The sequence below is a fragment of the Macrotis lagotis genome, chromosome X, assembly GCF_037893015.1.
Source record: "Macrotis lagotis isolate mMagLag1 chromosome X, bilby.v1.9.chrom.fasta, whole genome shotgun sequence".
NCBI classification, from domain to species: Eukaryota; Metazoa; Chordata; class Mammalia; order Peramelemorphia; family Peramelidae; genus Macrotis; species Macrotis lagotis.
In genome coordinates, this window is record NC_133666.1 from 519,497,312 (window position 1) to 519,517,852 (window position 20,541).

General features: G+C 35.9%; 1 protein-coding gene across 4 annotated transcripts in view; it reads right to left on the reverse strand.

Moving 5' to 3' along the window:
* PHACTR1 (phosphatase and actin regulator 1) overlaps positions 1–20,541 on the reverse strand; it is a 652,586-nt gene that overhangs the window by 51,808 nt on the left and 580,237 nt on the right. For all 4 annotated transcript variants that reach the window (XM_074207811.1, XM_074207810.1, XM_074207812.1 and 1 more), the window contains 2 exons: positions 9,436–9,683; positions 7,819–7,975 (listed from right to left, as the gene is read on the reverse strand). In XM_074207811.1, the coding sequence (XP_074063912.1) occupies positions 7,819–7,975; positions 9,436–9,683 (405 nt within the window). The remainder of the gene's footprint in view (positions 1–7,818; positions 7,976–9,435; positions 9,684–20,541) is intronic.

A 20,541-nucleotide genomic window follows, 5' to 3' on the forward strand; every position in this document is an offset into this window, starting at 1 on the left:
TAGAAGACTTAATTTCTCTTGGTTCCTATGTATGATACAGAAGGAAAACATCTTGTGCATGGTAATTCCCAGTCATCAACACATGAACCTTTAAGGACTTGAGGTCAATTTATTTGATCTAATAAATCCTAGAGACCAAAGACCCTAGCTTTTTTTTCCCCCTAAAGTACTCAAATCAGAGGGGGCATTGGACTTTGTGTAAGAGTTCATTATAAAGAGGAATATTCCTTCCCATTAGTTTCCTTCTCATAAATAAAGCATGCTGGTGAAATACTGATATATCATAGTGACAGGTACTATGTTCAAACATCATAAGTTGTCTACAGAATGGACTTCATCATCTTTTATTTTTCAGCTTTGTTTTTATTCTTACTTTTGTTTGTATGGTTACAACTATTGGACTTGATTATCATTCTGGGAAAAAATGTCCTAAAACTTCCTATTTGGGGGGCAGATTTAATGTTATTTTATTGATGTGGGGAATTTTAGTAAATACTTTCAGTTGATACTTTTAGAGGATTACTAGGGGAACTGAAAAGTTAGGTGACTTGCTCTTAGTCATATAGTACATCTGAGTCAGAAACTGGACTTGAAGTTGGTCTTCTTGAATTATTTTCTATTCAGTGGTGTCAAATTGAAAGAGAAAGAGATGGGGGGGGGTGCAGCCAGACGCCACAGTGGATAGAGCACTGGCCCCAGAGTCAGGAGGACTTGAATTCAAATTTAGCCTCAGACAGTTAATAATTACTTAGCTCTGTGACCTTGGGCAAGCCACTTAACCCCACTGCCTTGCAAAAAATCCAAAATAGAATAAAAATAAAAAATAAAAGAGAAAGAAATCCCTGGGAAATTTGCATGCTCCATGTACTTCTTGGAGTACATGGAGTACATCTTTATACTAAATCTCACTGCCCACATAGACTATTATTACTTCTACAACTCCTATTCCTATTTCTGTTACTCCTACTCCTCCTACTTCTTTCTACTCTTCTTTCTACTATATCTGCTCCTATTCCTACTTTTTCTTCCATTTCCACTACTCTTTCTCCTACCTCCTACTCCTATGTCTACTACATTTCTCCTACTCCTACTTCTCTTATTCCTCCCATGCCTATTTCTACGACTTCTACTCCTACTCTTATTTCTGCTACTTTTCCTCTTATTCCCAATTTTACTGCTCCTACTCTTAATCCTATTTCTACTCCTCCTCCTCCTATTCCTATTCCTCCTCCTCCTCTTCTTATTCCTATCCTCCTCCTCCTCCTCCTCCTCCTATTCCTATTCCTCCTCCTCCTCCTCCTATTCCTATTCCTCCTCCTCCTCCTCCTCCTATTCCTATTCCTCCTCCTCCTCCTCCTCCTATTCCTATTCCTCCTCCTCCTCCTCCTCCTCCTCCTCCTCCTATTCCTCCTCCTCCTCCTCCTCCTCCTATTCCTACTCCTACTCCTACTCCTACTCCTATTCCTATTCCTATTCCTATTCCTATTCCTATTCCTATTCCTATTCCTATTCCTATTCCTATTCCTATTCCTATTCCTATTCCTTTTACTCTTCCTCTTCTTCTTGATAACAATTAGCATTTATAAAATGCCTAATATGTGTCAGGCACTCTTCTAAATGCTTTGCCAACATTTCATTTTATTATTGCAGAGGCCCTGGGAAATAGGTGCTATTATTATCTACATTTTAGAGTTGAGGAAACTGAGGTTAAGTGACTTGCCCAGGATTACATAGTCAGTGACTGGCTAAGGTCAGATTTGAGCTCAGATCTTTTTGATTACAGACCAAGGTCTTTTTCCACTGCATCAATCATAACAAATGTATTAGAAATTCACATTCATAGAGTGCCTTAAAAATTGCAAAACATAATAATAACATGATCTCATTTGGTTCTCACATGGTGAGACAGGCAGGCATTATTTTTATTCCCAATTAATAGACAAAGCAACTGAGTGTCAGAGAAGTAAAGGGTCAGATAACCATTTACTGTGGGATTCAAAGCCAGGCTTATTTGTCCTCAAGACTAAGGCTCTGTCTAACATGCCACACTTCCTTCATATGAAAATCATATTCAATATACTCTTCCATCCCTTCCCCTCCAAAAATTTGAAATGATAATCTGGTCTGGTCACACTATTTTCCCACTTCTGTACAAAACTGCTGTTTTAAATCCTTATTGAATGTTCACTGCCTAACCAAGGTGACCTTATTAGAGGAGAGACAGGGAGAGTGAACAAAATTTTAACAAAGCAAAGTTATTGGTCAGCACCCTTAGGCTGAAAGTCACATTTTGGCCATTCTCACCATCTGTAAATCCCCTGATAATTTGTGGATTACTCTGCTTTATTTTTTTCTGTCTGGGTTAGTGAACAAGGAAGGGGAATAGACATATATCATAGCATATTCATGGGACCAATGGATAATACTCTAGTCACAGAATCCATGGCACCATGGGAATCCATGGATCTCTGTTGGTGTATAGAACTGAATTGAATGAATGAAAAGTTTTCAATTAGCATCAAGTATTGTGTTAAGGTCTAGAAATACAGAGAAAAGTGAAGAATAGTGTTTGTTCCAAGGGGCTCACGTTCTAACAGGGGAGGAAATAACACCTGGTTGTTTTCAGTTGGAGGGTTTATAGAGTCTACTTAAGATCCTTTACTCTTCCTCTTTTGTTTCAGGTTCCATAATAACCTGATCAGGAGCTCTGATTGTATTTTTGAGTGGCATTCTGTGAAGTCTGAGTATGATGACTATAGGGGCACAATAAAGAAACCGTTTATTTGCAAATAGCCTGCTATAGAAACCAGAAATAGCTTCAGATGCATGAGCCTTAGCTTAGTGTTATTATTGTTGTTTAGTAATTTTCAGTCATATCTGACCCCAATTGAGATTTTCTTGACAAAATTACTGAAGTGGTTTGCCATTTCCTTCTCCAGCTCATTCTATAGACGGGGACACTGAGGCAAAAAAGGGTTAAATAACTTGCCCAGGGTCACGCAGCTAGTAAGTGTCCGAGACCAGATTTAAAGTCAAGAAAATGCCATGCCTGGGCACTCTATCTACTAAACCATCTTGGTGCTTAATTAATGTTTTTTAATTCATTCATTTATTTGCATTTGTCTACTTTTGGGTTTTGTAACCTCTACTTCTAGTTGATGAAGAAAGGGGATTATGTATGTTGGGGTACTGATGGTAGATCTGGAGTTGGGGGGGGTCTGGATTTAAATCATTCCTCTGACACTTACTAGTCACTAAATCTCTTGGAATCCCGGAAGACTTTCTAGAGTTCTAAGTTTTTGATAGGTGGCAATTTGGTCTCTTTCAGGTGTTATCACTGGTTTTCCAAGGAACTGGGAGTAAGGGGAAATGAGATTCCCTCTGTTCTGAGAAGGCTCTGGTAGAGGTGACTAGCCCTGGAAATTAGACCCATTTACATTTATAAATGTGAATAGGTTGAGACAAATAGGGCCCACAAAGGCAACTTGACAGCAATGGGGACAGAACACTGACTTTGGAATTAGGAAGAACAGAGCTCAGCCACTTCTGAGCTATGTGATCTGCATCTGTAGGTTCATATTCAGTTTTGTCATCTGTAGAATGGACACAATAATAGTACCTACTCATTATGGTTGTTAGGACTGAATGAGATAATATATGTGAAGTATTTTTCAAACCATAACCTGCTATTAAGAATTATTATTTTTTAAATAAAAATGCAAAATACAAGGTAAACTACTTGGAAAATAGTTTCTCACTTACTTCTACTTAAGGGAAAATCTCATCACTACAGGTAGTATAAAACAAATTCCAATCCCCACTTCCAAAAAAAAATATCTGAGACACCTACTGCTTGAGACTAGAGGAGAAATTTTTAAAACAGTTTTATTATGCTATTTTCTTAAGAGCTTTTATAATCTTTTTTTTTTTTTTAGTTTTTTTTTTGCAAGGCAATGGGGTTAAGTGGCTTGCCCAAGGCCACACAACTAGGTAATTAAGTGTCTGAAGCTGGATTTGAACTCAGGTACTCCTGACTCCAGGGCTGGGGCACTCTATCCACTATGCCACGCCTCTTTTATAATCTTCTAATTGCCCCTATACAACTTTCTACTTGCCATCAATGATGTCCTGATGTCCTCCAATTATGGAGTCATAGCTCCAGACCAGGTCTAAACAGCTCTCTGAGTGATGATGGCTGTGGCACCTACGTTTAGATCTCTGTAGCTTCCCTAAAGCCCCATGACATTTTGTTATTGATAGAAATTTTCTTTTCCTCTGTTCCTGCTGTTGAAATTGATTACCTGCCTACCCTCACCTATTGTTTACTTTATATTCTATCTATTTTCTCCCTTTTGGAAGGGCTCTTCCTGAAAGCTGTTGATCCATTCAGTGACATTCCTTTTCTAAAGCAGTCCCAATATTAATTCACAATTCATTGATTAACCTTAACTTTTCTTGTGATATATTTCTTCTCAAAATTTAGGTCTTCTGCCAAGAATGCCTGTAAACTCATAGATTGAAACCATTTGATTTAGTTAACTTTTTGCTGAGTACCTCCACCTTCCACAATTTAGGGTTTGATGAGAGGATGCAGGAACATGAAGAAGAACAGATGTTAATTCTTCCTATTTGCCTTCTTGCTGAATACAAAAGTCTAAATTCATTTTAAAGGTAATTTTCTTCATAGATGTGAAATCTTAACCTTGGAATGGTAAGGAATAAGGATTAAATTGACACAAATTACTAGCTAGTCTAATCCAATGACTTTCTTCTTAGTCTATCACAGAATTTGAATACCTTGTCATTTGTGATATTTACTTTTTCTAGTCCTATTTATTTATTTTTTTTGGACTACATCTCTTTATCTTATTAGGCTGCATAATGCAACAGTTACTCAAAAATCCAAACTTATCCCAATCAATATGGGAGTTGACTTGCTGGGTTTCTGATCTAAGATGGTTTTTCCAGTTGCTTCAATTGATGCATTCATCTTTATTGCCCATCAATATTTTTCCAAAAATGTGCCCAGTAAGGAATTGAATAATATAGATTCTATTTAACTAGGGCAGGCCACCTCACAATTATCATCTGCCTTCATCTGGAAACAACACCTCAATGCCACCAAATTCATAGTAATCCTCTCTCCCTTTTAGAACAACTCAGTAAAACAAAATGCCTACTATGTAGGGTAGCTTGATGTTCCCCTAGTCTGTGGGGCACCATACCACTCCCAGATTGAGTGTGACATTATATTGACTTCAGGAAATTGAAGTTCAGAACTCCTGAACTCCAGGAATCTACCAACCTCAGCTATCCCAGTTGCAGGGATTATAGATTTATGTTGCTATACATATGGATATTTTGTATATTATGAACAGCAGAAAGGAAAGATGGTGGTTGAATAAGCCTTAAATCAATCAAAACTCCATAACTAGAAGTTTCATAATGGTGCTTATTCTTGGGTTTTCCTTAAAAAGCCCTGTATTTCTAAGCTAATATTAAATCAAACACTTCTTTCAAATTCCCATAGGACCCCTTCCAATTCAACTTGAAAAGGACAAAAAAGGAGAGATGGACATCAGAGAGACCAGGTTATTTTGTCTTGGAGATAAGGTTATACACCTTGACACATCAAATATGGCATGCCCCAGGGGACAAACATATTATTAAAGAAAGATAAGTTCTACTTAAGTATCCCAAAATAACTCAGTCTACTGTACTGATGGAAGAGTGTGTTATCTGCCCATCCTTTGATAAAAGAGAATCACAGAATTTCAGACTTGGAAGGGATTTCAAAGACCATCTAGTTCAACTTTTACCTGAACAGGATTCTCTTCTATAATATCCAACAGCATAAGTCACACAGTCTTAACTGGAAGGTCTCTACTGAGGGGAAACCTTCTAACGCCCATTCCACTTTTGGATAGATCTAATCCCTGGGACATTTCTCTTTACATTGAGCTTTTATCTTCTTTAAATCTGTTCCTCTGGGACAAAATGGAATAAAACTAGTCCTTCTTCTAAATGATATCCCTTCAAACATTTGAAAACAATTGATTGGTTTTCTTCCCTAGACCATAGAACTCCAGTTAATACACTTATCTTTATTGCCCATCAATATTTTTCCAAAAAACATGCCCCCAAACGAATTAAATAATATAGATTCCATTTAACCAGGGCAAGCTACTTCACAATTATTATCTGCCTTCATCTGGAAACAGCACCTCAATGCCACCAAATTCATAGTAATCCCCTCTTCCTTTTAGAACGACTCCATAAAATAAAATATCTGTTATTTGTTTGACAATAAGTATCACACATTTCTCAAAGAAACAAAATAAACATTTTAAAACAAAACAGAACAAGAAACCTCTAACAGGAACTTCATAGATAAAGAAAAAAACAGAAAAGGAGGAAAAAATCCCACCTTTATTCCTGACTTTCCAACTGTCAAATAACATATCAATTGCTTATTTTATTGCTAAATATAGATGTACAGATAGAAGTTATCGAAATGTTTGGAATATGAATATGTTTTATTCCAGTTTTTTAAGCATTTTTTCCTCCTTTGAGATTATTAGGAATATGATCTCAACATAAGTAAAATCAGAAGCAGGACAAAGAACATATCAAAGGTCACTTAGCCATCTAATCATAGAAAAATGACTGACTATACCTAAAATATACTTAAAAATATGAACATTTTTTTCTTTAAAGATCTTTTAAGAGAACTAGGTCCTTAGAAATTTCTTTTTTTATCTTCTTCCTTTTGGTAATTCTCATTGTGGTTGGTGATCATCAAGAATATGTTATCTTCATTTGATTTCAACACCCAGTAAACCTGGGTTCTCTATTTGAGGGTGACCATGTTTAGATTCTGAAACAGGAAGTTGAGGGTTAATAAGTGATTGAAGCCTTTTCTTTCTCTGTTTAAAAAAAATAACCTCCTCTCCCCATCCCAACCCCCAGTGTCTAATTATCTTACTGTGTGTGCTTTTTGATTTCAGCAGCCTCATCCTCCTTAGATGCTTATTTGCTTATTGTTTATTGGCTTCCACATCCTTATCGTCATCTTCTTCTTCATCTTCTTCCTCACCATCTTTCTCAGCTACTTCATTGTCAAGTTCTTCTTCTCTATTTTTCTCATTAGTGTTACCATTAACTAGTTTATCTCCTCCATAATTTTCTTCCTCTCCTTTAGGGTCTTGGTAGAGATTTCAGAACTGGTGTCCATAGCTATGTCTGATGTATTAGGGAGGAAAGAAGTAGTTGGAAGAGAGTGAACAGTTTTTAAAAGGGAGTCAGTCTGAATGCCAAAGAGCATAGGAGAAAAGGACCTTTACTTCAAAAGAGGCATGTTTGATGGAGATATGCAATTATTTCTTTTGATGTGGATGCTCTGTATTACATGTCGCTACATTCATAAAATCTTTGAGGACAGGGGATTTTAAAAAATTTAATCATGTTTGTTAGCAAATACAGAAACAACAAAACATGGTTCCACATTCATGTGACTATGCAATACTGCTTGACAAGGCTGACTTTGCTACAGTTGGTTATTTCATTCCAGTGATCATCCTTGGGGAAACTACCTAAATTATACACCCTAAATGACTTCTCAAGTGAGAAAGATGAGATGATTGGTTTAAAAGAGAAATAATGCCCATTTCCCAATGAGTGGATTTGAAGTCAAATCACCTCAAAGGAAATCCTTCTGCTGTCACAGATAGGGTTGACTTACCCAGTGGCCAGAAAAATATATTCTTCTCTATGATCTCATTGAGAAATTTTTTTAAAAAGGCTGAGCAGCAGCCCTACCTTGTAAGCTTGGTACCAATCTGCTGCCTCAGTTCCAGCCTCTCCTCGTCAGTCTGCCTGGGTAAAATGTTTTTCTCTTCTAGCTCTCTCTTGGAGGGCCTATTGCTGAGCTTGATTGCCAAGGAATCTTTTCGGCATACCTTCATAGCCAGTGAACCTGGAAGAAGAAGAAAAACAGAGTGTTCACTCCCACAAACACCTATGTTCCTTTCCAACAACTAATAGCTGCATGATAATATTAGAAAGAAAAAGCCATAATATTCAAAAGAATTTTAGCTTCAGCTCAAATGCAATTTTAAAGTTCAATCAAGCATGTAGTATTCTCTGAGGTATTGTAGATAATAGGAACATAAAGCATGATCCCTGCCTTCAGGTATCTTACAATTTATATTAATTATCACTTAGTAATTCAAGGACTACAGAATGCTAAAGAGTGTGGTGGTGACAATAAACAGTCTGCAAAGGGAGAGGTTAGCTTTGGTAACTGGAGAAGCCTTCATTGATTTATGTGAGTCTTCAAAGGATGGATAGAGGAAGTGGAGAAAATGTCATGAGTAAAATTATAGAAACAAAAATGAGTATATTTTGTGCAGGCAGCTGTTAAGATGTTAGCCTTGCTTGATTGGAGTATAAATAAACTTGAGTAGCCAAAAGAATTTAGATAATGGAATATCTCTTGTATTAGGGAATGGTATTTGGTAGCACTTTACTTTTTAACAATTAGTGCAAGCAACTACTCAGAAAAGATTTCATTCGATTTGGAGAAGGCAGTTCTGGGTCAAAATCCTGGCTCAAATAATTATTTGTGATGTCACAGTCAGGTTACTTAATCTTTCAGAATATTAACACTTACTTTACTTACTTTATAAGGTTGTTGTAAAGGAATTGCTTTGCAAATTCTAAAAGTTCAACCTGGATGAGATATTACTGGCAAAATTCTATTTCTTAGGATATAATCAGCTGTAACTGAGGCTCTGATTTTTAATTTTGTGGATTAATAATTCCATGGGATCATTGGTTCACCTGCATTTTGGTCATCATTAACATTCTTGTCAAAGAGGCTTTGATTATGTTGTTCTCCCCTTGCCTTTGCAAGAAGAAAGGAGACAATTCTACTAGTTATCAGCAGTTTGGTTAATGGTTTGGTGGAAAAAGGAATTGAAGCTGTTGGCTAGCAAAAGATTTGGGGATTTCCTGTGGATTTTGTTTGTCTTGTCTTTCTCTCCTATTTTATCTTAAATTATCAGGATTATAGCTCATGTTATATTCAAATGAGAGCCATTTTTAAAAGGATTTATTATTTAGGCCTAGAATAATGGATCTTGAACTTTTCTCTTCTTTCTCCACTCCCTTTCTCAGCATATTTCAAGTCACCTAAACAGGAAATTTAAATTCTGGTCTTCCAAAGTTGTTGGTGTCTGAATGAAAATGAATAATTACATACACAGCAGTTGGCATTAATTACTGAGCATTCTCTGTGACTAAAAAAATTATGGTGATACAGTAAGCCTCTTTAAGAAGAAGAAGTGTGGTTTCACTTTGGGTTTTCCTTATGCTTTGAGGAAGCAGAGAGAAAATTAGTTGGGAATGGGAATCTGATGAAAAGTTCAGACATACTAGTGTATAATGAGCTGTCATCATCTTCATCTTCATCTTCATCCTCCTCTTCCCTTGTGTACAGGCAGGAGGAATCTTCATACTCAGATTCATGAGGCACATTTTCTTTATTGTCATCACATTCAATCACAACAGTTGGCACTTGTCTTAGGTCTGGAAGGCCCATTGGTCCTGTTTTTGTCATGCCATCACTTGAGTGTAAGCTAGAACTATGGTAGGAAGAAGAACATGGCACTCGCTGGTCAGAACTAGAAGGAAAAAAAAAGTGAGAATGAATTTAGGCACATTTACCATGTAATTGTCTCAGAATTTCCAAGATATTTTTAAATAAAAAAATCTGCATTAATCATCACACATTAAGCATTTAAAGTACAATTTAAATTTAGAAATTCATATTTGTAGACTGGAGAAACCAAATATTGATCTAGCAATTGAAACTACTTTTTTAGCACATTATTTATGCAATGAACTTGTGAACACTGTGCAAAGTTGTTTCTTGATCTTTTAAAAAACTGTCCTAGATGTGTGATAAATTTTGTTGAAAGTCCTTTGGTGAGAAAACTTCTATCAAAATAATATGATTGATTCCTTGTTCTATAATTAAGAAACTAAAGAATTTGCTTAGGATCACTTATGTGTCAATTATGAGCCATTAAATGTCATTTTGAATCAAAGATCAGCCTTCTGTTGGTGACAATGAAGTAGTTCCAAGGAGATTACATTCTAAATAAAAAATGTACATAAATAACTAACAACTTTAGGATGACAGTGAGACTTTCCTGGACAATCTGAATGATCAGGAGCAGGAGATTTCAGACCTTCATCTCCTTTTCAATAATAATAACAGTAATTCTGGAACTATTTCTGATTTGTCTTATCATTTTCAAATAATAAATAGGCATATACTGCTCTTTACCTTGGTCAGCTCTCTGGTGTGGTAGATGAAGTGCCAGGCCTGGAGTCAAGAAGACTCATCTTCCTGGGTTCAAAACTGGCCTCAGATATTTACTAGTTGTGTGACCCTGGGCAAATCCCTTAATCCTGCTTCAATTTCCTTATGGGTAAATTGGATTGGAGAAAGAAATGGCAAATCAAGTAAGTATTTTTATCAAGAAAATTCTAATTGAGCTCACAGAGAAGGACAAAACTGAAAAATGAGTGAGCAACAACACCAAAAACATTATTTTCTTTCTACTTGATTTATAGCAAAAGATTAATTTGCTAATATATTGTTTAAAGATCATGTGTTGAATTTCTGCTTTTATCATATTTCATCTTCCTACCTCTTTTATAAAGTAATGCATAAACTGAAATAAGGGAGTGAGGGTTACACTAAAAATGATACCAGATATCACTTGGAGAGTTCTTCATTGCATAATGGCAAGGGAGGCAACCGGTGAATGGAGATTCTGGTACAAGTCAAGAGGAGGAGAAAAATGAAGGGTAACCTAGGATCCAAGCTATCTTTTCTAAGCTACATTATCTCATCTTTCAGTTGTCCATCAGGGGCACCAAGTGAAGACAATATTTTTAGTTGAATGAAGAATGGCAAAGATGCAAAGGAGAGAATTTTAATTTAAATAAATTTCTATTTCTTGAATCTAGATGACAGTTTTCACAGTCATTAGATTTTGGCAATTTTAAAAACAAGCAGCCTGATATGAAACAGTGAAAATGTTAAAGAAAAGGATGGCTTACAGTTTTATTTTTGGATGAAAAATCTATGCAATTATAAATACATATACTTAAATATACACACTCATACATGTGTATATACTCATACATGTTCATAATACACACATGTGTGCATTTATACATGTGTATAAATTCATTCATCCTCACTTAATATATTCTTCAAATTGAGTGATTCTTGAACACAAAAGTCAATTCATCTCAAGAAAGCATATATCTTGCCTTCTCAAATATTTGTGATTAATGAGGAGTGGACAATCAAGGTGTGTATATTGCATAGTTTCTAACAGATATTACTTAAAAACTACTTTATCTAATAAAACTTTCAATTATCTCATAACTTAATGATATACCTTAATTATAATATGCAATTACCTAAACAAATGACTCTCTCTCTCTCTCTCTCTCTCTCTCTCTCTCTCTCTCTCTCTCTCTCTGTCTCTCTCGAAGTGCAGGGGCTATATATAGACCAATGTCACTGCTGATCATTTAAACTTCTTATTTCTGACCTGGGTTGATTCATCCTTGTTTTTTGCAACATGATGAATCTCTTGCTTCTATCAGTCATATTAATATTGATGCTAGTATTACTATGGATCCCCCAAATGGCTTAATCTGCTGCAGCTTAGAAATTCTGAGTTCAATAGATCTGCCTAACTAGTAGGAGAGTTTTCAAATGTGTGCCACCAAACTTGGCTATTAATAACTTTTTGGTGACAATTGATTTAGCTGAGCAGTTGTGTGGCATAGTCTATAGAGTATCTGTGTGACCCTGGGCAAATCACTTATCCCTCTTTGCCTCATTTTCATCAACTGTCAAATGCACTGGAGAAGGAAATGGCAGACTACTCTAATATTTTTGCCAAGAAAACTCCAAAAAGGGTCATAAAAAGTGAGATTCAACTGAAAAACAACCACCACCACCACCACCACCACCACTACCAACACATCATTTAGTCACCATACAGTACTGACACCTAGTATATATGAATTAAAAAAGACAAAAAAAAAAACCTTAGTGACTAAGTGAACCTATGTCATTCTCTTTTCTAAATGTGTCAATCCTTATTAAATATTAGAGTGTCAAGGAGACCCATATTCCATGGAATTGAATAGATAGCTAAAAATGGATGACATAGAAGCTGGCCTTCGGGATGATCAAAGAATAAGATATATAAAAGGCAGCTTTAGAAGTAAGTCAGATTTCCATTATAGTGGGTGTCCAGTCTGACAGATACCAACACTAATTGTAACTTAATTGTTCTAAGTAAGTTATTAGGACTGTGTTTAAGAGTGATTAAAAAAAACGACAGACTCTCTACCCTCATTAAACCTCAGACTGAATTAAGGATGAAGCATACAGACACAGAATTGGGGATTAGGAAACTATGAATGAAATCACATTGAAGACTTTCTTTGGTATCAAAAAAGAGTCTTTTGGGAAATAAATAGAAATGAGTCTGGAGCACAGGATCATGTCCCTGAGGAGAAATCTGAAGAGGAGTTTGAATTTGGCAGGGAAGCATATTGTAAATTCTTAATCTTTTCCTAATAGAATGGTGGATAGAATTTTGTTCCAAGAGTCAGAAGCCCTGGGTTCAAATCCTATCTCTGATGCCTATGGCCCATATGTATTTGACAAGGGCTTGTTTCCTCATCTATAAAATGAGGGTGTGGAACTAGATGATCAATGAGATCCCTTTCAACTCTGTAGTTATGATATTATGCTCCTATGATCCTAAACCTTTATAGAGTTTGTGTTACAGACAGAGGAAGAAGAGAATGAAAGCTAGAAACTGATCGTGATTCACTTTTGAGGTGATAAAAGGCTGGCTTAGGATACTGACAAGTGGAACAGAAAGGTAAACTTTAATCAGCAAAACTAGAAAGACTTTTTGATGGGTTTAATTTGAGGGGGAAAGGGGAGAAAGAAATTAAATGTAGTTCTAATAATTTGAGTCCAGAGAATTTAGACAATAGTATCTTTTTTCTTCTTTAGCTAAAATAATTTTGAAGATAGAGTTTATGATTGCTTCTAATTTTTAAAAATTTTATTCTTCCAAATTACATGTAAAGATAATGTTTCACATTCATATAAAAAAACTTTTGAATTCCAATTCTTCTCCCTTCCTCCTTCCTAAGATGATAAGTCATTTGATAAATAAAGGTTACTTATGTGCAATTTACAATTGCTTTTTTGTAGGGATTTTTGTCACTGAGGAGGCAGGGCCCCTGAATTCAGTAAATTCATCATTTTCTAGAAGTGAAGGCCTCAAAGTTGGCTGAGCCAAATTCAATCTAAAGATTGTATGGGGGAGGGGGAGCTTAGATCTGTATCCCAAATTCTCATGCATACATCAAAGAAAACTTTAAAATGTTATAATCTCTCCCCCCCCCAATTAAGATCAGTATTAAACTCTGTTGCCATGTTTCTTATCATATTTTGCTAGCCAAGCAATAATGGGTACAGCTTGTTCTAGCTATGGCAGCCTAAGGGCATCACTGGAATAAATAGATAGCAATCCTAGAGAGAACTAGTTATTTATTGACTGACAGAACTCTGACCTGCTGTATTTATGTCTAATCTGAATTTTGAATCTAGTAAGAGAAAATATTTACAGGTATGGCCAACATGCTAATTTGTTTTTCTTGACTATACTTACTTGTTATAAGGGAACATTTCTATTTTTGGAGAGGGGTCAGTGGGTAGTGTCAAAGAGGAGAAAATAAAAGAAATTAAAACCATCAACAATGCATTAAAACACATACAAAAGAAAACAAATTTCTGAAGGAGAAATTTAAAAATGGTCATTCTATTATTTCACTGCTAAATTTAATATATATTAAAAAAATCAACAATGATGTAACAAGATTTTGGCTTCATATATATAAAATCTTCTTTTGCTCTTCTTTTATGTTTATTTTGTGATTGTTAAATTCATATTTAAAAAATTAAAACAAAATTTTTGAACTTAGTGAGGCAGAAAATTCTAGTCCCTCAGGGTACCATTCAATCAATTGTTAGCTGTCTTGCCCTCATCCCTCCCAAGTCCATGCCACCAAGGGAGAATGTCCAAAGAGAGCTATATTTGGCAAAACAGTTTTTCTCATGATGTTATCCTGGCCTTGAATTTATTAAACAATGGATAAAATGAGTTACTATAGCTCTCAAAGTAGTTTCTTAAACTACTTCTAAGGGATGAGCAAAATTTTTCAAAATAGATTCATAAACTACTGGGAACTGGAACCTTAGGGTCCTTGGAAATACCAAGTTATTTTCATCGTATGCAGGTTTTGTTTAGCTATCCTTCCATTTAGGAGATTAGGAACCAAAACCAGTCATTCATTTGTAAAACAGAAGGCAATTAGGTGTTTGAAATCAGGCCACTAGGAATGACTATATTGCATTACCCTTCACTTTATTTTTTTCATCATCAGAATGACAAAAATTATTTCACTGGTTTGTTCAAAATCCTAGTCTTGGTAAGAAAATATTTTCATAAAGCAGAACATTAATATTGAAAGTATGAATCCAGAGCCCTCTTTTATGAAGATAGTCCAATGTAATAAAGCATAAGTAACCCTGCACAGAAGATATAAGGGTACCAATATTCCATTTGTCCTAACCTTTGAAAAGAAAAACCAGAAATTATAGGGAAACATCTATGCTTATTAGGACAGTTTTCAGATCTGCACCCATGGCTGTCTGACCTGGCCAATTTAAAACAGCCATCAGAACATACATGAGAGTCACATGAATTTTTTCCTCTATCAATTAAAATGAACACTGGAAGTATTCATCTTCACAATATAAGAGGTCTAGAAGAATAAGGAAGGTGGAAAGAGCTTTTGATCCTAGTCCTCTGCAGTTGAAGCCTAAATAATTTTCTTGATATTCCAAGGGATGAATATGTTGCAGATGAAGAGTATTTTCTGACAGTGTCAACAGATCTAGAAGCTATGCCATTAGGATTATTTCCAATTGTTTTTCCTCCAATGAACAAAATACCTCAAGGAATACAGGAAAAAAAGCATCAATTTGAGGCACAGAAGAGTTGGATTCAGATCTTCTTATTACTTGTTGCTTATTACTCGTGCAATCTTGAGCAAATCTCTTGAACTCAGTTTTCTCATTTTTAAAATGAAGGGCTTGGAGAAGATGGATTCTGAGGTCCCTTCCAGTGCTAGAGCTATTTATCCTAGGATGTGGAAGCAAGGTTCCTTGTGCTAAAATTGGTAGTCCTTACCTTTTCCTACATATGCAAATATCTCATGCAAATTTATACACTGAATTGAATTGCACCCAGTAAATATGGAGTGTGATTGCAGAGCATCCAATTTTGTCAGGCTTAACTCACTCTTCCCTAACTCATTTAGGAAGTTGATTGAATTTCATCCAAATAAATGAGAAAACGTCCACTGGTTCTCAGAGCTTTCTGAATATGATGTAACGGAGTTCAAATGTTATCAGTTTCCTCTTTCTATCTCTAATTCAAAATACCTATGTGTTATTTGCCTTTATATCTTGAGTTCAGACATTTCTCTTTAAAAAAATGTTTATTGTTTCCCAATCACATTAATTTTTTACATCACAGAAATTTCCAGATAATGCCTATCACTGAGATCTTCCTTTTAGCAAAGGATTAAACAAAACCAAAAAATACAGCCTCAACCCATAGAATACACATTTCAAACCCACAATCCATCACCCTCCCATCTTGCTAGCTTAAGGAGGAGGTGAGATATTCCTTTTAGTAAAGTATTAAACAAAACCAAAAAATATAGCCTCAACTCATAGAATACATAACATTTCAAACCCACAATCCATTGCCCTCCCATCTTACTACCTTAAGGAAGAGGTGTGTTTCATACTCGCTGACATAAATGGTACTATTCTCTTTTGCCAGGAGTAAATTATTATTTACTAAGAAAACATTCAGCTCATAGGATCTTTAGATTTAGTAATGCCTAGCTTGACTACTAGCTCAAAGTATGCCAGAGCCATTTTAAAGTGCATACTATACTGCACTAGCAAAGGATATTCCTATGTCATGTTCTTCATATATTATGTATCTAATAAATGTTGAATTAATAATATTAATAACAATATTATTGTTTAGTCATGTCCAACTGTCCAGCTCTTTTTTTGACCCCACTTGGGATTTTCTTGACAAAGACACTGGAATGGTTTTCATTTCCTTCTCTACCTCATTTTAAAGATGAGAAAACTAAGGCAAACAGAATAAGCAACTTGTCCAGGGTCACACGACTAGTAAGTAAGTGTTTGAGGATGGATTTAAACTCATAAAGATGATTATAGGTGCAGCATTGTACCTACTATGCAACCTAACTGGTACAGAGACTTCAGCGATTCAAAGGTTATGGCCAAATTTTATGTACTGATGCCAATGGGAAGACAGAAGTTAAAAGTAAGTTTCAGTCTTCTCTACTGAGTTCTTTTCCCTTAATTTTCATTCCACTCTGAAGAGCTTGGCAGGGTACCCTGGCATGGAGGAGAGTCTTTCATAGAGTACCTCACTAGAAGTTGTGTTTAACCACTTGTCAATTCAATTCATCTTAATCTGATGAATGGCTCTGTTCAAGCTTTTGGGGATATTACAAAATCAAAGCAGCACCTGCCCTCAAGGAACTTACATCTAAGGGAAGTAAATAAGTAGAAGTTATACACACACACACACACACACACACACACACACACACACACACACACATAAAGACACACAGACCCCTATGAAATAAAAAAGTATAATATAGGAAGTAATTTTGGCAAGGGTGGAGGATGAAGCAGAGAACATATATATTCTCTGATTTCATTAGAGTCCATTTCCAGCAAAATTTCCATAATGGGTGCTTAATAAATAATTCTTTAAAAAAAGGAGAGAAAAAAGGAGAACTACTGAGCTTGACCATATAGAGACTTTCTCTAATATCCTCTTTTTACCTTTTTCTCAACCAGGGAGATCAGCTTGTACTTCAAAGCCTGAGAAATTATCAATTCTTTTTTTGAGCTTTCCATCTTTGCTATTTTCCCACCCATCACACTGGGAAAGGCAAGCAAGGAGGATCATACTAATAACTGACATTTATATAAGTTTTCATGGCTGATAAAGCACTTTTTCCTCACACTAGCCCCATGAAGTAGAGAGGGCAAATGTTTCCTTTTCTCAGCTGAGGTAGATGGTGTAAATGTTATTTCCAATTTACAGATAAGGAAACAGAATCAGGAAACTTACACAAGAGGGTTATACAACAAATGTGTATTGTGTCTCAAATTCAATCATTCCACCTTGTTGCTTCATATATTATGGTATTTTAAAGCATGGGGACGTAATTTAGGAAGGGGGAGGCAGGTTTTGAGCCTTAGAATTACTGGCCATTTTACCAAGACATTTTTAACAATGATCAGCCCCCAATCTTCTTCAAAACATACTAAGGATGAAATATTCAGCTTAATTTTAAATGGAAATTATGTCAAGATTCAGTTATCTTTTTTCAAGTATAGTCATTGTTAAAATGAGGGGAAAATACACTAATCTCAGCAGAGGAAGGAGCAAATTTATTATCTGAAAACATGGCACTGAAAATGAAATTAAACTTCAACAGATGAGTCTTTTGTAATGTATTCTGCATCTGTTATGAAGAGAGCGGCTGCTTTTTCAGGGGAAAGAGGAAGAAAGAGGGAAAGGGTACAATCAAGCATTTTTTTTTCTCTTGGGAACCCAAAAAGCATCAAAGATCATGTTACACATTGTTGCTCCTGAAGCTAAAATGTGACTAGAATAACTATGGGATGAGGAAAACAAGAAATCAGTCTCTATGCACTTATATGTTTGCAGTGTGGTTTTATTATAAACTTTGCCTAACCTTCTAAGAAAATTGATCAGTATCACCCTCGTTTGGATGGTTCCCATCCTGATTAAGATTCTCCAACCTTTATATGTATGTGTGGAAGATTCTGATGTACCACTGTCAATGAAGTCTGTACTTTGAGTTGTCTTCCTTGTCATAGTGATGATCAAGCTTATTCCTTTTATGAGTAACATGATTTAAGAATAATTGATCAGGGATGAGATGCAACTTACAAAAATTGCCACACAGTCAGACCTATACACGAATGCAGTATTCTTTACACAGTCAGCGTCTCATAAGTATTTGCTGAATAAAGCAGGTTGATATGGAGAGAATGATTGGTCCAGAGTCAGAAAGACCTGAGTTTGGAGTCCCATCTTAGATATCAGACTTGTGATACAGGACAAGTCACTTAACCTTTCTCAGACTCAGCTGATTCATATAAAGTGAGGATACCTGTCTCATGGTTGAGGAACAAATGAGATAATGTCTATAAAGGGCTTGGCAAACTTCAAGGTTTATAAAATGTTAACTGTTATTATTATTATTATTATTATTAAATTAATAAATTAATTCTTTATCCAGATATTTATTCTGTTACTGCCAGTGATATCAATGAATGTTTTATGGGAGAGAAAAATGGTTTTCCTCCAAGATATTATTATTCTTAGAGGTTATGTTTGTTCTCTGAACATTCTTGATTCTTTTCAATTTTTCCTTTAACAAGCCATTGTGGTTCTGCTTATTCAGTCTTCTTGAAATTTTTATGTTTTGGACTTGCATAAGGTCTTAGGAAACTGAATTTCATTAATTGACAATCCTGCTCTGTAAGTAAATCACCTCATTGAGACTTGAAGGAGTGATATGATTCAGCATGAACCTGGCATGCCAAACTACTATCACCATTTGCCTCTCATACTCTCATGAGACTAGCTCAGACCCTGTTCACAAAATATATGGGAATAGCAGTGACACCCAGAGTCCTTGCCCTGTTTCCTGTAGGCACAGTTACTTGTTGTTCAGTCATTTTAGTCATGTCTGATTCTTTGTGACCCCATGTGGGGTTTTCTTGGCAAAGGTACTAGAATGGTTTGCCATTTCCTTCTCCAGCTCATTTTTTCAGTCATTTTTCAGTTGTGTCCAACTCTTTATGACAGCATTTGGGGTTTTCTTTGTAAAGACACTAGAGTGGCTTGCCATTTCTTTCTATTGCTCCTTTTATGGTTGAGGAAATTGAGATAAATAGGGTTTAAATGACTTGCCTAAGGTCACACAGCTAGTAAATTTCTGAGGCCAGATTTGAACCTAGTCTAGACTCAAAACTTAGAGCATTATACTTTGTGCCACCTAGCCACCATTAGACATAGTTAAAAAAACCCAGAAAATCAAATTCTAACTACTATGGTCCTTGGTAGTGTCAAATAGTTCAATGCTGGAAATGAATATGACACTGTAAAATACAAACAATTTTGTTAATATAGGCATACAGTATAAATGGGAGATAATCTCAGGAGGCACTCTGGAGGTGGGGGTAGGGAGGTGGTGATGGTAAAAAAAATCCTCTTGTGAAAATAGGATTTGAGCTAAGTCTAGAAGGATGTTAAAGAATTCAGGAGGCAGAGGTGAGATAGGAGAGCATTTCAAGAATGAGGAATACTAATGGAAAGGCAGGAGGGAGAGACTTGTAAAAGGAAAAGTGAATTTCTAATATAGTGCTGCTTGATTGTAGAGTACTTGGAAGGGAGTGAAGTGAAAGAAAACTGGAAATGTAGAAAGGGGCTGGGTTGTAAACAGCTTTCAACTGCAAACAAAAGATTTTATAAGAGGGAGTCAATGGGGTTCACTGAATTGGAGATGAGGGTGTATGTGACATGATCAGATCTGCCTACACTTTAGAAAGATAACTTTGGCAAGAGTAGAAGATGAATCAGAGTTGGGGAGACTTGAGATAGCAGGCCAAGAATGTAGCAATAGTTCAGGTGAAAGGTGATGAGGGCCAATACCAGGGTGAAGGAAACAATAATGGAGGAGAGAAAGGGATAAATAGAAGAGACATTTCAAAGGTTAAAAATCGTAGGATCTGGCAACAGATTGGAGCATAAGGAGTCCAGGTGCTAGGAGGATGTAACTACTTTTTATAGTGATAGGAATATTTGGAAGAGGGGAAAGGTCAGGGATGAAGGATGAGTATTTCAATTTTGGACATGGGAAATTAGAAGCTAATTGAGATATTCAACTTGACATATTCAATAAGTAGTTAGTGATGCAGGTGCAGAGATCAGGAGAGAGACTGGGGTTCAATGTATAGCTCCAGGAATTATTTGTATAGAGATGATAACTAAAAACATCAGAGCTGAGATCACCAAGTGAGAATGCAGAGGGAGAAGAGAAAGGGGCCTAGGACAAAGCCTTGGGTGCCACCCATGGTTAATGGATGGGACCTATATTATGGTACAACAAAAAGACTGTGAAGAAGTGTTCAGCAGGAGAGACAGAATTATAACAAAGTAGAGGAGAAAATGTCAAGGAGAAGAGTGTACTTGA